This window comes from Phalangium opilio, unplaced genomic scaffold (genome assembly GCF_054372755.1).
Source record: "Phalangium opilio isolate 3A_F unplaced genomic scaffold, DU_Popi_V2 ptg000070l_1, whole genome shotgun sequence".
NCBI lineage: Eukaryota > Metazoa > Arthropoda > Arachnida > Opiliones > Phalangiidae > Phalangium > Phalangium opilio.
This window is the reverse complement of record NW_028324182.1, coordinates 7,090,695-7,108,823: the sequence shown is the minus strand read 5'-3', so window position 1 is coordinate 7,108,823 and position 18,129 is coordinate 7,090,695. Positions and strand designations below refer to the sequence as shown.

Genomic DNA, 18,129 nt, shown 5'->3' with positions numbered 1-18,129 from the left:
GTTCCATTTAATATTGAAATTGCGTGAGTCAAGTGCAGTTTTCTGTAACTATGAATCTATTTCATTATCACAAGAATAAAAGTATCGCGGTGTAAAGGCAAAATGTTAGTCTCTTTTGATGGAAAAGTTCAGGTAACGTAACAATGGCCTATTTGGTTGCTTTCAACATTCACTATATTCGTGACAAGTTGAGTTTATTCGCAATACAATACCTTTTCTGTACATTTTATTATAAAAACAGTTCATGTTATACGATAAGCCTGTTTGATTCAAACAGCGCACTTTATTACTACTTATTTAACAGAGTCACCTTGCATTACGTACCAATGCTAATTCAAAGGTAAATTTATCGTATTTGCGTGAAGCCCCGTTTAAGACGCGTTTAGCGTATGTACGCACGGTCAAGAGAGATTTTTCCAAGTTGGAGTTGCTCAAGTATCGTTAGTCGTGAGTCTTGCCAGGGCTAATGTTATCGAGCCAGTTGATTAGCGAAGCGAATATAAAATTGAACCGTAGCGTGTGTCGACGAGTCATTTCTGCCTTGGCGCCAAACGGGAAAGGTTTAGATATTTTTTGACCACTGCCACCATCAGTCGATCGCGCGTCTGAAGTTTTCGGAAAAGCTTGTGTTTGGGGGAAGACGTTGAAAAGTCGCGTCTGTTTTCAAACAAACTTTTTAATCGTTAAGTCTAGCGCTAAATCTCTTAGCTACAAATTTTAATTTTCATATGAACTCGTACGTTTCGTAATAAAGTGATCATGGAGAAAATGGATATTGGACAATACGTTATTGACATGTAAGTCTGTCTAAAGACGTATTTTTTGTTTGAAGCGAAAGGGTTTACGCGGTTCCCTCATCGTTACTAGAAATATTATGAATATATGCAGATTTGTAACTGAACCCACAAACTTCGAGGAAGAGATGATGAAGAATTTTCTATCGTATAATGTGTTAGTTTAATCAAAACGAAACAAAAAATAATTATTAGAAATCGAACCAAGATGTTCAAAGTAAACATTTCCGTACGCGAAGTTTGCTTTGCTAGTAAACTCGTAGAACTATATGGGCCTAGATTGTATTGAGCGGATAATTTTGAGGGCAAAATACTTAGGCTAAAGTTAGTTTCCAATACGAGGAGACCGGAGAAGTTTAATTAAGCGCGATATAGCGGCAATGCAAATCTCATTATTGGCAAACCGTAGGATATAGCCGGAGAACATTTATGTTGGTTCAACTTGGTTGGAAACTCCTCCCCTCTGGCCTCTTGTAACTCTGGTGTTCGGTGTAGCGTTCATTACTTGATCGTAATTATCGACTATACTAGCAAAGTCTGGAAGGAACTTTATAGACCTTCTGGCTTTTTCTTTCTGTCACCACAACTATAGTACCAAACTAAACTATGAAAGTTCTTCGGTTTAAGCTATGGCTTTCTTATTTCTTCCTGTCTTTTACTTCTTGCCTTTCTAGCTTGAGCTCTAGACCTAAACCGATTACGGATGTTTTTTTTCTCTCTCTCTCTCTCTTTCTCTGTGGGAAGACCTTTAAGGGTATTTAAATCAAATTCTCTTCAGCTTTCTTGTAAATATAACGACCGCTGTTTCTAAGTTCGCGGCTTCGCAAACCAATCACAAAAAGTCTGAAGAATCCTAACTTAGATTAAAGTCTTGTCAAACGTTATAGCGAGCAAATTAATACAACTGAACTCTAAAACAAAGGCTTAACAAAATAGCTCCCGTTGTATTGGACTCATAAATAATTGTACGAATTCAGAGTTCTTAGATAAATATTTTATGAAATCAGAGCGTGTAGTCAACACAGCAGTATTGTATTGGATAAGACTTCTATATTTGCCGTCTGTCGGCCGCGATTCTGTCAGTATTTCTTATTGTAAACGTTCTTCCGGGAAGTCTATTCTTCGAGAATCAAGAGAGAGAGAGAGAGAGAGAGAGAGAGACAGAGAGAGAGGTGATTCTCTGGGGATTTATTTGAAAGGCAATCTTTAACGCGATGCGCTTTTCCTCCTCCTCCTCTGATAATAAAACGAGACTTCATGCTGGGAAACCAGCTTTTTATAGTCTGTAGTAGAATTTCCTTTCAAAAATTAATGCTGCTTCGTAAAAACTCAATGATTTTAGGGCTTTCAAAAGAATAGGGGATTTTATTTTCACTTTTATTGCAAACCATTCTATCTCTCATTTTCTCTCTGACACTCTTCAGCTAGAAACTAAAAGCGAGGATGAAAAATTCCACTTTAGGAAACAAGTCCAGGATATGTCGTTTTAATGACTATAATTAATTAGGTACTGTACGACATCAATAAATTTCTTATTATTAATTAATTAAACATTCCGTACAATTATGTAGGTCTATGGATATTTTGGAAATTTTTAATTTTTTATCTTATTAATTATCATCGCTTAATTTTTATTTTAGTTTTTATTAATTAACCAGTGTTTGACTTGAAAACATTAATTACGTTTTGAATTCGGGAAGAATGTTTAGCCTTAGTTTCCCATCGAACGCCTGCAGATATGTTTAAACTGATATCCGCGGAAAAGCCGACATTTAGGATGAACCTTTAACATTAACTTCCCATAGAACGCCTGTAGAAATGTTTACTCTGCCGAACACCGATGTCGGCGTTAAAGCCGACATTTAGGATGAGCCTTTAACATTAACTTCCCATAGAACGCCTGTAGAAATGTTTACCCTTCTAAGCAACCTTATGATTTTTTTTAAATGGTTTAGAACTAAAACAGTGCCAGTTTATAGGCATCTATAATTTTTTACCACTATTGATTGATCTATAGTTGAGAATATGAAGTTAAGGTGTGAAAATAATTATTTAAGAGTCCCTCCATGTGATGGAACGTTTTGCCCTGCTGCGAAACTCACTTTTAATGAAACTCGCTGAAAATTAAGTAAACGTCAAATACTGGGTAGACTATTTCATCCTAGTTTTAAAAGCAACTATTTTTCCAAAAGATTCGATCGTCTATCGGCGCGCGCATTTGCGGAGAAGTTCAGATCGATGACGTCTTCCGGTTCCGACGCATGCTCTTTAGGGTTCCCCTTTCACCCTTATCTTCTCTCTCTCTGACGTTCCCCCAAAATTGTACCCTAGACTGAGTTTCTCTTTGCCGTCGTACGATCGGATTTATACCGTTTTTCGCCGCGGGAGGGCGAGTCGTTGGGTTTTCCTTCATTCGCGTCGCGGCCGGGACTCGAAGCGGCAGCCGGGTTTTCGACGACCTACCGTCGGCGTTTTCGCCTCTCCTTTTTCGGCACTCCCCGGTCCCCTTTTTTCTTCACCCCTTCCGGTCCGAGCAAAAATCCTTCACCCAGCGGAGAAAAGAAGAAAAGGGGTCCGTTTGGGACCCCCGAAAACCGTACCTCCCTGACCCCTAACCCCGCAATGCCCCTATGTCCTCTCCTCTTCCAAAGAACGCGGGAAGATTTTCCCAATAAATAACTCTCTGATCTTCATCATCTCTCTCTCTCTCGACTCCTTGTCTTGACAAGACCGAGGCTTAAGATCTCTCTTTTTTCCCGCCGTTTAAAAGGACTTTGAGTTTCGGATGTCGTGGAATGAGAAATCCGCGCTAGCTCTATCAAATTTTTCTCCTTCTCGGCAAACCTATTCTATTTTAGCGACGATAATAATCGATTAATCTCTCGATATTGAGTCGCGAAGAAAGATTAATTTCAGTATTAAGATACTTAATAATCGAAAATCATTCCGCGCCACAGCTCGACCATGCCACGAAGTTTGAACTCTTCTCTGATGAAACCCTTGGTGGTGCTAGCTCTGCCCGGCATGTACCTCGCCTACAAGATCACCGAGTATAAAAGACAGCAACAGGAACAAAAGAGGCGAAAGGTCACCGAAAAGGAACTGACTAATCTCAATCACAAAATCGTGAGTACATCCAGCTTTCTTACTATATTGTACTCGCTTTATGTGGAATGTGGTGGTGGACCATTTTGCTAATTTTAAAATTAATTCTTTACAATAACGATTTGAGGGTATAATTCACACGTATAAACTTCAGCTGTTACGTTGGTCGTGAAGATAAATCAGTTACATACAACAGCAATGTTGAGATATAGATAAAATAATTAACCTCAACTTAATTAAAATCCACAATAAGGGGATTTTACGAAATAGATCTAGTTTAAAGCCTCGTATTATACATGAAATTCCAAGTCTGTTATCTTCCCTTTTAAATTCGAAGTAGATGTATGATTAAGAAATACTTGTTACAACATTTAAATGGACGAAATAGGAACCACAGAGTTTTGTAAAATATCGATTGTATCTTTAATTCAGGATGGATTGGCTTCTATTATTATAGTTCCGAAGCTTTCTTGGGGTATCTTGACTCCTTAGGAAAAATGTTCTAAATTATCATTCCGCAAATGGTTGCGTACTGTATAACAAATAACGAATTTAAGTCGAAGAAATCCTTCTTGGGATGTTCCCAAATTTTCAAACTTGGTTAATTCCCTCGATCCGGTATCGTATATAGCAGCTCCCTCTTTTATTCCGAGCGCTGCTCTGCATCTCTCCGCAGTACGCCAAGAGCTTGCTTTCCTTCGTCGTTGGGTCGATGACGTACATTTCGCCCCCTCCGTTCTCTTCCATCTCCCCTTCGTCGCCGCAATGCCCTCATGTCTCATTCTTTGTCCCATTATCTTTATTATTTTTGTCTCGGGTCCCTTATTCCCCTATTAAAACATTGACACCATCAGAGGGACCATTTTTTTTTCGCCGAGAATTTCTTTGAAACATTTTATTTTTAATATTTTTCGGCTCTGATATCCCATTCAAGAGGCATACTGGGTTTGCAACGACTACTCTCCTACCTACGTAGTTGTTAATCCGCCGCCGTGACCTTCGGTGTGATGCAAACTGCTATTGTACTGAAGTTGTTCTTTCGCACGATAGCTCTCTCCGTCATCGAATTTGCAGCTGCTTACTTGGTTTAACAATTAAATAAGAATAAGAATAAGAATTAGAATTACAATATAGCCAAGAAGTGATATCTAGTTTCTTAGGGAGAAGGTATAAGATGCCTTTGTATTCGCGCGCCATAGTCCCAGTCCCTTTTCAAAATACAAGGGGGGAAGTAAAAGGAGGCGCCGGGCTATTTCGCCTCTCCTCAGTCGGAAAATATGACTGTAATTTTCGTCAATCGCGTCGTCGCGCTGACGTGAGTTTTCAAGAACCAATGAGATGCTGGTTGTAATTTAGAGGCGAGGATTAACTCCGGACCTACGTACGTTTGGACTGGAGATAAAGCTGGAAATCTGGCGAATTTATACCTTCTCTCTGAGATACTAGATATAACTTCTTGTTATAGCCTTAATCGTGAATTCACGGAAATCCTTTATTTGCCGCCTAAACTCTAAAATATCGGAAGCGGAAGAAGTATTTATTTACGTTCAGTCTCGAATCTTAAGTACTTCTTAAACATTCTTGCTAGAAAGTAATTGCGCAGTAGATATTTAACTGTAAAAGTAAAAATACAATCTCGAATCTCCACCCCATGGGACCTAAGAAAAGACGCGGGAAGTTGATCTAAAAATAGAGAAACCCTGAACCGTTTTCCAAAAAATAATGGGGAACCTTTATTGGATACAATTACCGAATCGATAACAGAAACAATATTCATCACTCCCAGACAAACTCGAACCAAAAAAGAAGGTAATCATAATAGGCGACCCGCATTTCCGGCTCCAAAAAGATTTCCAAAATAAACAAACCATATATATATATAGGGATAAAAATTGGGTAATTTTGTAACATTTTTTATGACCTTTCGAAAAAACGTCAGAGCGCACTGAGTGGCGCGCTAGCTTTTAGGGCAAGGCTGCCTGCTTTTGTTTTTTGGGTTAGGGGTCTCGTTTTTAACTGACAAGGTCAAACCCTGCTCTTCTTTAACAAAATTCTATCCCCTTTGACCTTTAATGTTAGACTCTTGATATGATTCTGTCTCTCAAAGATTTGGCTTCATCAATTTTTCAAGAGGCCGTTTTGATATTTTTACTCTTTCACGCAAAGTACAAAGGGTGGAAAAAGTTTTTTCTTTCAGACCAATCCCTTTCATACTTGGTAGACAATCTTTTAGTGATGATTTAAGACTGAGCTTTTGAATTTAATTTCGTATAATAATTGGCAAATAAAATATAGACTAATTCAACAAACGTTTATTAAATTTTATATTTAGTTTCAACAGGGATAAACTTAATTTTAGAAGTAGGAATGGAGAACGGTTAGTATTTACTTCAGTCCGACTCGTAGCACAGTATAGAGTTCCTCCCCCCAACACGTAACGAAAATTTTAAATTATCTTATTGGCTCACTTAAACTACGTTTTGATGACGTTGCTGACGCAGACGGCAAAAAATACGTAATTCCTTTTTACCTCTGTCGCTATGACCCGCCTCTTCTTTCATACCCCCCCCCCTCCGTCCCGTGGAAGGGGATCAGGGACTTCGACGCGCGCCCACATTACTCTGTTCTCCATTCCTACTTCCAAAATTAAATCTATCCCTGGTTTCAAATTATTTTAGATTTTCAAATAACAAAACTATAGGCCTAAATTTAAGCTCAATTTTAACCCACGAAAACCTTAAGTGAAAATAAAACTCATATTATGCCTATCCTTTTATTTATTCTGTTAATTTTATCAAAAAGCTTCTTGTAATTAATTTTCTAGTCTTATATATAATTCCGTTTTCTTTAGGCTAAGTAAACTCGAATGCCTGAAAATAGCATCCGATATTACATACGCATTTCAAAGGCAGCGAATGATGTCCCGCGTAAAGATTAAAATATTTAAATCGGTTTATAAATTTTAAACTAGATTTCTTGATGCGGTATTCTGTTTGTTCTCGAGACCGAATCCCCTTCTAAGGGTATTAAACCATAAAGTTCATTTGTAAAAATATTCTCAACTTATTTTTAGAAAGTGTATAAGGGAGATCTGGGAAATTTTCACGATTAATTTTATTTTTATCTGAAATATCAAACTTTTCAATCTTTTACGTTCCCCCCTGTCCCCAAAAATCTCCCTTGGATGGAAAAAGCCACCCAAAAATTGCGTAAACAAGCTTTTTGAATAGAGAAATTCGCGGATGAAGTATAGGGGAATTTATTTTGAAAGGCCATTGAAAAGTTGGGAAACGAGACTACTACTACAAAGTCATTTATCAAAATTTTGAATTTTCCCAGCGAGCGCGACGGCTTGGCCCGCCAGAAAACTGACCTTATCCGCCTTCTTTTGAAGAAAAAACTCGAAAGGAATTTCGGGACCTGTCCCGAGGCACGAGGTGGAACTTGATCGAAACTTTACAAGACAAATATTAAGTTTATAATTGGGACAAACTACGAGAACCTGCAATCATTCGCGTATACTGTTGTGAAAATGAGTGTTTGAATAACACGGAAAACAGTGGGAATTGGGAAGGGGTTTCATAACAGGGGGGATTTGTAGGAAAGGTCAAGTTCAAATTGACTACCTCTAAAGGTCAACTGAATAATTGATGATTTCTTCGAAAGGTCAATGAAAAGTTGGGTAGTGTTCTAATGAGTGAATTTGAATATTTAGGAAAATTGAATATCAGTATCAAAGATTAAATAAGGGGATTTTAGTATTTTATGTATGACCCCTTCAATTCAATTAAAAAAACTGGAAGATGATGCTAATTTAATTAAAAGGTCATTCCTAAAACACTCAAATCTTAACTCGAAAACAGTGGCCCGGATGGCAAAATATCATGGAACATTTTTGACTCAAAATCACCCAAAGAACATCCCCCTTAATTTATGCCAGACCTATCAGAAATACCCTGTATTCGAAGGAAAATAATTTGTACGAAATCCGTACTTCTCCAAAAATCAAAACGTCCCTATGAAATATATTTGCTCTGCAGTCAGACCGAAAGCAGTCCTTTCTAGAGAATCGATCGCCGATATCGATTTTGATTTTTGCTCTTTTTGCTTTTTTAGCTATGTCGGTAAAAAGGGGCGGATAAAAGGGGTTGGTTAGTATGGCGCGGCGCTGGCTTGGCTGTGTAGGCCATCGAATGACTTTTAGCGTTGACATCAATCTCGGTCCGAGACAAGCTACCATTAATTTCTTCGGACATTCCCTAAAGAAGTAGAAATAGAATAGAAAAGAGACCGCTAGAAAGCCAAATGCCACACGGCTTAGACCAATTCGAACGCCCCCTTTGATTAGTTCTTGGCCGCCTTTCCAAATTGAGATCTCCAAAATGTGAAACCACCTTAAGCCTATTTTCTTCTACTTACTTACTCACTCAACCACCCACTCACCATCAAGACAATTCTCGAACTAGGGCTGCGTTCAGTAACACTCATCAGGAAAAACATCGATGTTTGGGAAAATGAAATCGGTGTTCTTTTGACATCATGATGACGTTGCAGTTGTTGAACGGCACAATTTTGTGTAATCGCTGCTTTTCTTAATGGTGACGATATTATGATAACGTTATGGCAGAGGCTTAAATAATAAATCCGAACTATTTACAAAGATCAAAATTCTGTCAGAATCCATTTTTTTTACCGAAATAATATATTGCTTTTTAGTATTATTATCTATAAGGATAATATTTGTCAATTCTTCATTATTTAAAATTGGTGGAGATTGGGATGTAGTTCCTCCCATTTTTTTTTTATCGCGGCGCAGAATAACGAAATTCACGTCATGAATCCGATGCTCATCAAAAAAACCTCCTTTCACAGCTGATTTTTCTGGTGGGCATCCGATGAGCATCATGACGTCACGCCCAAAGACGCAAAAAGAGTTCAGTAAGACATCGATGTCATGTTTTAGTCATCAATGTTTTTGATGCCGGTTACTGAACGCAGCCTAGCTCTTAATTTGTCAGAAAGGCTGTAGTAGTACGTGTCATACTTATGGAACATAAACTTATGCTTTTACTAAATGAAAACAAAAAATAATAGAGAGGAAGATTTCGCGATAAAGAATTGCATTGTTAAAGCTCGTATTCGTAAATGTTTATGGGCGTTGGTTATGTAATTTTCGGGCCGGCGTTCATACTATTCCAATCCATATTTCAAAAGCAAACTTCGCAGTTATAACCCGTGATTGTATCGCCAACAACCTAGGAAGAAGTCTATTTGGTTAAAAGCTTTTTCTCCCAACCATAACATACCTCCCGAGCGCTATTAAAAATGGTGGCTTTGATTTGGCGGGAAAATCGCGTTCGCGCGCGCCTTTTTCATGCCGTGAAAACCTATATTAGCTTAGTATTTTTTATTATATTCCCGGCGTGGAGGCTTTGGCAAAGCTCTCTCGCCACTTTGCTTTATTAGAATAGCCAGTGCATAAATATACCCGAGTCTTTTATCACGGAGATAAAGAAGCTGGAGAGATTCTCTGAATTTCTCGCCTTATATAATCCATTATAAATGATCTTATACCTTTATATAACCTTCCTCTGAATCGTCGTTAAAGCTCTATATACGGGAATTTAATAAGACCAATAATAATCTCCCCTTTTTTACGATCTCTCTCTAGCCAGTCTCGACGACAGACTATAATACGAGACTTCTAGTTCTCCGTTTACATTTGAATTCCATAAGAAAGCTATCCTGGTTATTGTTTTTATTACGCAATACGTGATTGCTCCTCTAAATTCTTTAGGAATACCTATAATTTTAGCGGAGATCTGTCGGTTAAGTGCACAATGACGACCTACTTACAATTGTCTCTGTTAGGAAGGCAAACTTATCGTCTCTTGATTTAAATTTTTCTTCATGGTGGTTTCATCAAGGGACTGCTCACACCGCTTATTACTGGTAAAATCATTTTAGGGTAGATTGTACACTGATTAAACTGAGTAACTGGCCCCTTGGGGAGAGGGGGGCTCTGATTTTCGAAATTAAACTTCTCAAAAATCTAATTTGCTTCAAATTTATTTATTTTTGGAGAAACATTTTTTGGTTAGGTAACTAATTGAATTCTTAAGCTCAGCGAAATATCTCTGTTAAGATTTAATTCTATTGAAAACAAGCCTTATTCCAATAAACCATGATAACTATAACATCACTAACCGCTACTAGTTCTTCTTTGAAGGCATCGCAAGTCAAACTATATACCCCATCTTATATACGGTTTAAAATAGAAACGTGGAAAAGCTTTTATATATTCTATAAGTTATTGATTTGTATCTATGAGAACATGGGTGTTTCACGAAGGACATTTCCATTTGGCTTTTATATGAGTCCGAAGCCGTTTTTGTCTTATACTAATACTTGTTGAGATAGAGAGGAAGTGTCGTTCTTTCAATTTCCGGCTCCGTGCGTTCTGCTTCCGTTTTTCTTTACGCCTCTGTCGATTCTTTTCCATGCGAAATATTTTTTTAAAGCCTTAAGCCCATTCCCTCGTCTGTGCTCGGCACGCTTTTACCATCCATTTTGTCTCTTATTTGGAATCCGATAAATTCATTGGAGCGTAAATGCGCGCCCTGTATGGGAAATAAGAAATTCTCGCGTTATAGCTGCCATGGCCCAATAAAAGCCGGACATAACTCTCAAGGCAATCCCACCTTCAAAGGATTTTGTCTCTCTGAAAAAAACTAAATTATAAGAAAAGGAAAGGTATCATGTTTTCAGTTTGGTTCAGTTTAGTTTTATGTGTTGCTGTTTCGCGCCATCTAAGAGTAGGCTTCAGTTTTTTTGTAATTATTTTCAATTGGAGCAAATTGAATCATTTCAATAACACTAAATTATACTCACTTACTTTTAATTTAATTTTATCGGCATTTATTATGGTCCCCCCCCCTCCCAAAAAGGTCTCTTAAACTCTTGTTACCGATATATCGTAGTTCAGCTATTTTTGCCTTTAGATGCCTATACTAGTTGGACGCTTCTCTGAGTTGTCATATCTAGATTCATGTCCCGATTTTATTGGCCCATGGAGCTGCTAAGAATATCGGATATATTTTGGAGCCCTTTTGGCAACTGCTGCGTGCCATATAGCTTGAGAATTCATTTTGTCGAAGAGTTTACTGGAAAAACGTGATAGGAATACGACTAGATTAATAATCCGCTATATTTTCAAGTTTCCAATGTACGAATCTAAATTTTCACGAGCTATTCTTGACTAGACGCTGTTATTTGAAAAATTGACTTGCAGTTTAAAGGGTTTAAAATAGGAAATGAAGTTGGAGCGCTATGAAATATTTGTACATTACAATTCTGCTCGCCCCAGAAGGATGGTAGACGAAGAAATTTCTTTTTGAATGATAACTCACTGTGATATCCATATCCACTAACTCACTGACTGATCATTGCGTCTCAAGAAGCCCTTGCATGAAACTATAGTTTAGTTGGGTAACTGATATTAAGTAACCATCTTAATTGAAACTGGCGAATATATAAATTACTTAAATTGTGTAAATATTTTACTGTTTATACCGAGTAAGTTGTTATATCGATTTCATAGATAATGTTAAAGATTTTTATCATTAGTTAAAATTATACTATCTTGTACTAAACGTTACCCATAATTATTCGCATTATTTATTTCATGGTATTAACTTTTATAAATATAAATAACCATTATAATTATAATTCATAAAACCATCTATAGCGAAGGGCGCATTATAAGCCCATTTCCGTAAGCCCTGGGGAAATTAGTTCTTTCAATGGCATACTTTCGCAATTATTGTACTTAAGCTGAAACAAATAGCTTAGCAGAATCTCAGTTTGGCTTCCTTAATAAGCCTTGCCTTAGTCTTAATCTCCCTACAAATATCGATTTAAGAAGACACTGTACGTCTCATTATTCTACGAAATATTCCTCTACACTATCCAAATTAGACCAGTTTAATTAAGTTTTAGAAATGGTATCGAGGGTAGTTCATTGAGCGGGCGGGACTGCGGTGATATCTTCTTTCTTTGTGTGTGAACCAAACATTCGTCTAGAATTTCGCCTATATCTAAACCATAAGTTTGTAAGATATGTTCCATAAGTATGAGACTTCGTAAGGCTAGAGACTTACTGGGAGCTGTTCGAGAACGCGAAGCGACTACACACGGTTTTTCAGTCCTTGTTCTTATTTAGTTTGTACTAAGTCTTTGACAGCGCCTCACCAGGCGTCGCTTTACGAGAATCTGTGACGTTTCAGCTACGTCACTTCATGACAAGCCACCAGTAACCCGTGACAAACTTATGGAACATATCTTATGAACTTATATCTGAACCTAATATCTTCCCCTCGCTACTATTACAAACAAAGTCTTTGCTTTTAATCTATACGTGCCTTTGCATCTGTCGTAAACTCGTAAGTAATCTCTCGGATATCGTAATGAGGACGTCCGAACAAATTACGGTTCGTTTGTTCGCCAGTCTCCGTTTTCACATCGTGCGACGGTACTGTCGTTCTAGCGCAGTTAGTATATCTCTCCCTTATGGCCTTTCGGAACCTTTTTCGCACCCTCTAATTCCTCCAGCGTCGAAAATGAACGTGCAGGGACTGACGTTCTTAAAAGGGACCGACCATCTTAAAAGGGCTAAGACTCTAGGAGTATTGGATCTCTTCCCGTTTTTGGAGGAAACTCAGCGAGCGTGACTTTTAATTTAAATTTTAATCTCCCACGTACGTAGAAGATGCGCGATCTAAATAATGTCTACATGTTGACTAATAAGAGTTTGTTCCTCTAATTTCGTTGGTGATGCATGGGCGCACTTCTGGCGTTCTTTTAAAGATTTGAACAATAATTTTAACTAAAATACAATTAAAAATGATTTATCTCTTAATTACGACCTCAAATTTTACAACTAATGTTAATAAATAGTATTTACTTTATTTAAAATAACCTGCTGCTGGAAACCGCATAACCATGCACTTGTTTATGTGGCTATTGAATCAGTACACTATATAGTTAATTCATTTCAACTCCAACACCTTTTCAATCCTCCACTTCTTTTCTCTGGGCATCCCTTTTCTATAAATAACGTTCTTTGGAAGTTGGCGGACGCTCCGAATTTTACCAGCTAGCTCGGGGTGGGGTCTAAAAGGAGGTTCCAACATCCGCACTATCATCGATTTCCAATGACGCTTGGTGGGTGGGTGAATGGGTGGATGGGTGAAGAAGGATGAATTTGGTCCTCCTATCCTCTTCCCTCCTCTGGACCAAATATTCCAGCTCTTTCGGTTCTACTTTTCCTCGACCGTCCGCTTCTCCAAGGCCCATATAGCGAGCTTCAATCCTTTTTTTACAGTTCCTTTTAGGAAGGAACAGAGTAGAGTGAGCTTAGCAGCTTGTACCCTTTGCCTTGGCGCGGGGAATTGTGGGTAGAAGCTTATGGATCGCTTGTTAGGCTCTCTAGTTCTCTCTCTCTCTCTCTGCTCGAAGCTTTCTAGTCTCGGTTAGTTTTATATAAAAAAGTGAGCTCCCATTTTTTATTACCCCTTTCGAAATAGGTCGTTGAGGTTGAATTAATAACATTTATCCGAAATTGGTATTTAGGTTTTCAGTTTGGATTTTTTTTCATCCATTTTGATCCCAGCGGGAGTTGTTTGGAATGGGATGCGGGTATTTTTTTTTTTTTTCAAGTGGCCCAATTGTCTCGTTATTTAATACAATACTTTTTTATTATTTATTAAATGCGGTAGGATTTTTTATTATTATGTTAGGATGTCGGAAACTAATAATTTAAAAATGAAGTTACTGCAGTTTTTAGGGAGAAGTGATGAAGGTAATTCTAGTTTATTAGTTATCATATGTTAATATAACACTTTCGAGCGACACTAGAATTGACTACACGAGGCGTACTTACTGTGCACCAATCTTTTGAAAGCGTCTCACCTACGTTATTGTACAAGAAACACTCTGTATCCAGTGTGAATGAAATAGATAGCTCTAACGCTTGTTTTTAAGCCGCGCTTGTTTTATGGAAGGAAAGTCGGGTTCTCTTTTATCTCTTTCAGAGCCTAGCTGTAATTTTTCGTTTTTCATCGTTAGTTAAGCCTTTGTTTGGTAAAATATCGAGACACTACGGTTAGAAGAGCTCTTTTATTCTCTTGTCCTATCTGGTGACGTTATCCGAACGGAAGTCATAGTAGGAGACGCGTTGGCCTTCCGAAAAAGTAGTCCGGATAAAAGGAATATCTAGTAGTATGTGTGCTAGTGTATATCTTTTTACCGCGCGCTCTTTCCACTCTTGTACCCACTTTCCTCCTTTTTATGGCTCGTGTCATCCTCTCTCTCTCTTTACGACGATACGAGTTTATTCATAGATAACAGAAATTATTGACGAGAAGTAAAACCGAGAAAAATGTTTTTGCCTATGTGCGTGGGAAAGGGTGAAATAGGACATATATTTTGAGCAGAGGCGTGAAAAGAAATCAAAGCCTTTGTGTTTGTTGATGGCATATTTTCCCTTCAACTCTGTTGAGAAATCCTTTAAGGAACTGTAAAGAATGCATCGGCGGGTGGTTAAAAATCATTTGAAGTACGTCACAGTTACCACGTGACGTCAAGACACAAAGACTTAACACGGAGTGGGATTGGACACCTAGTCCGGTTTTTCGCGAAATTGCAGTGGTAGTTTTTGAAATAAAACGATCTAAGCTTCTTAAAACTCACTCAGTCACGTGCCCAAGACGTATTTCAAATATTTTTCACCCTTTAATGTTCAAGAAGTATTCAGAATAGAAGAGATATGACTAGCACTTTATTTGTCTGCGAATCGCAACATGGTACAGAGGGATGAAATCGGTAGACTAAATTTGAGGTATAGTCAGATTTAAAAAAGTTCTAACAAAATAATTCTTGGAATTATCCCTTCCACGCTATATTGTTTTAAGTTATCTATGAATTTAACTCCCTGGCTCGCGCTTTTTCCCGCGAAAAGTGAAAGTACTCTATTACTTAATACGAAAGCCCCATTTCTTTTAAGGTAAAAATAAAACGCGCTCTTTTTTCTTTTCTCTCTCTCTCTCTTTTAAGCTATGCCTAACATCCTTTTATCAGTATTCGCCCACACGAAACAATACCTTACACCTTTTTGGGTAAAATGGGTTTAAAGTTTAAAAGTGTAAACCTTGTTTTAAAATCAAAAGTTAGACTAAGTTAATGTTCTGTAGGTATTGCAGTATGACAGAGAAGGCGAGTAAATAAATTATTCATTCGTTCGTTCGCGGGCCTTTTATTTGAAATTAATTCTTGAATCGCATCGTCTCTGTTTACACTGGTGCGAATTTAATCCTGAATTTCATATATATATTCTCTACTCTATTTAACTTCCAAAACTTCTTCAATCCTCCTTATCTTTTCTCTTGACATACTTTTCTATAAATAACTTTTAAAACTTTATATTTAAGTCTTTTAAATCAGCCTGATTATCATGACTCTACTGTACGTTACTATTGAATGCATCAGGTCGTCCATTAGAATTTTGTAGCCCGTTGACGTCATCTTTGCAAGCAAGTCTAACCCCTAGGTCCCTTTACTTAAACTTAATTATTCGTATAGTCTTTAATACTGTAGATGGACACTTTGAAATATTCAGTATTTATGCTCTTTGGGATAAGAAAGAAAACATTCTAGCCGGCTTTCATATGTTCTGAATCTTATATCAGTCCTTGCTTGAACCGTAAGAAATCACAACCAAATCGTATCTATCTCTTCATTCTCCTCTCCATCCCTCTTCTCTCTCTCTCTCTCTCTCTCTCTCTCTCTCTCTCTCTCTCTCTCTCTCTCTCTCTCTTTCTCTCTCTTTCTCTCTCTCCCTTTCTCTCTCTCTCTCCCTTTCTCTCTCTCTCTCTCCCTTTCTCTTCTCTCTCTCTCTCTCTCTCTCTCTCTCTCTCTCTCTCTCTCTCTCTCTCTCTCTCTCTCTCTCTCTCTCTCTCTCTCTCTCTCTCTCTGTTTCGAAATAACGTCCGTATTTCACTTTGGATTTCCGTTCCAGTTTCTTGGATAGCTGTCTCTAGTTTTAGATAGAAAAAAAGGAGATCGGAGAGAGTATTTATGGCCTTCTTCGATTGGGTGCGTCCAAATTCCAAATAACGGATGATGACAAGCGAGGCTTCAAAATTCATCTTTGTTTCCTCCGGATCTTTTCTGGAGAGAGATTTCTTCCTAGCTATAGTTTCACGAACAATATACTCTTGACCCGAAGCCTTGGCGTATTCCTCTAGAAGAAGGTACAGCGTTAGGCCTAGCATCTATACTAGAAATAGTATAGGAAAAGAAATTTAAAAGGTTCTCAAACTTTTATCCTAGAGATTATGGTCATTTGTTAGAGGTGTAGTATTTTTTTTTATTTGGCAAAGGCTTAAGAATTTTTTTTCTTAGAAATGTTTTTGAGAGCTCTTTAAGGAGGTAGTTACTAAGATCAGAAGTGAATTATCTCGTAGTTATTGAATTGGTTTTAAGGGTTTTACGCATCTTGTACAGTGTGAAGATGGTTTGTAGGACTCCGTCTCTCTTGATGTTGATATTTTGGTAGTAAGGCCTAACTTTTAGTTAATTTTCTTCTGTAAGTAGGTATTAACTGGTTGTCAAACTTTGGATCTAATGATGCGATTCAAGCTTCAAAAGCGAAAGAAAAAATATATCAGTCTTGGGATTAAAGATATTTAAGTTTTAATGATGTAGTTTTGATTACACTGAGCTTGGGAATAATTTTTCGTTCAGGTAGGGTATTAGGTTTAGCAAAGGTTCACCGACCGTCTTGATCATTAATTATTACATAGAAGTTTACTGGTAAGCTTATAATTCCAAGAAAGATTCCAGGTGGGTACTAATAAATATAATTGTCGTATATGCGGAAAGAACCATGTCTGGCCATTTTATTCTCAATTTTGGTTTGCATTTAAAGCAATTTTCCAAAACTTTATAAACCTTTATTACCTAGTTATTACCTTTTGAGGTGTTTTTACAATTCTGAAAAATGTCAAGACGTTTTTAAATCATGAATATTTCACGTTCCTCTGGGAATTTAAAGTAATTTTTCGAGACCAAGCCGCCACCAAATATAAGTTTAATTTATAAGTTGAAAACGTAAAATTTTCTTTCCTTGGAAATTGCTTTTCTTCAAGAAAGTTTTGGGTCTTGTAAATAACACGAGATATTCGATTTGAGCTCCAGTATGATTATGTTCAGATTTAAATTGCTTTTTCAGTATTAAATTATATTAATTTCAAGAAGGTTTTTTTAGGGGGATCATAAAGAAAATCTTGAGTGAGTTTTCATATTAGAGTATATTCCAATTGACAATAATTAAACTTAGTTTCAAACTTTTAACGTTACGTCAACACGTAAATGCACTCCACAATTTCATCTACCAGCATGTATCTATATATAGATTAGAAAGTGTCGCGTCTGTCTGTCAACTTTTCGTATGCATCGAGGAACGCGAAGTCCTTTGTTATATTCCTCGTAAACGAACTCTATCTTACTTCTACAGACATTACGTGTTCATGCTCCCTTTAAGTAAGGCACTTTGGAAAACAAAGAAAGTGGAGCTCGCGAAAAAAGTAATTTTACGGTTGAAAAGGGCTGCTAATTAAGTCTTTTGCCTTTTTCTCTAAATATACACCCACGGTCGAATTTCACCTTAACTACCCCTATATATAGAGAAAACCCGACAAGGCTTAGCGACGTTTTCAGTTAGTTCGTGCCAAGTGTCTGTGGGTGGTTTATTTAATATCCCCTTCACCGTGGGTTTTCTCTTTTCCCCAATGTCCCTTGATTGGTTCGTACGAGTTAAACGAATTTCTACTCGTTGCTTTTCTTGGCCTCATTATAAGCTAAAGAAAGTTTAGTTCAAACAAACGCTTTTATTATTCGAGAGTGTGGTAAATTAAGATTTAATTTAAATTTCACCATAGAAAATTTAGTTTGTGTTTTTGAAAATTTCATTTGATAACTTCCTTTTAAGTGTATTTGATAACTTCATGTCGAAGTAAAAAACCGTTCCCGAGAAGTTTTCCCCTTTTTCAGCGCCCCTAGGTTTATCTGGGCAACGACTCTTCAATAGAGAATGAAATGGAAAATTTCTCGGGAATTCACCGTCTTAGCTTGCCTCTCTTGAGCCCCTCCTTTTTTTTTGTATGGAACCACT

General features: G+C 37.4%; 1 protein-coding gene across 2 annotated transcripts in view; it reads left to right on the top strand.

Annotated features, from left to right (window-relative positions):
• Positions 1-415: 415 nt before the first annotated feature.
• The window catches only part of LOC149661333 (uncharacterized), a 49,236-nt gene continuing 31,522 nt past the window's right edge, over positions 416-18,129 (top strand). For both annotated transcript variants that reach the window (XR_016368839.1, XM_089842823.1), the window contains exons 1-2: positions 416-797; positions 3,752-3,920. Coding sequence is in view for 1 of the 2 variants with exons in the window: in XM_089842823.1 (XP_089698949.1) it covers positions 760-797; positions 3,752-3,920 (207 nt within the window). In the remaining variant the exon portion in view is untranslated. The remainder of the gene's footprint in view (positions 798-3,751; positions 3,921-18,129) is intronic.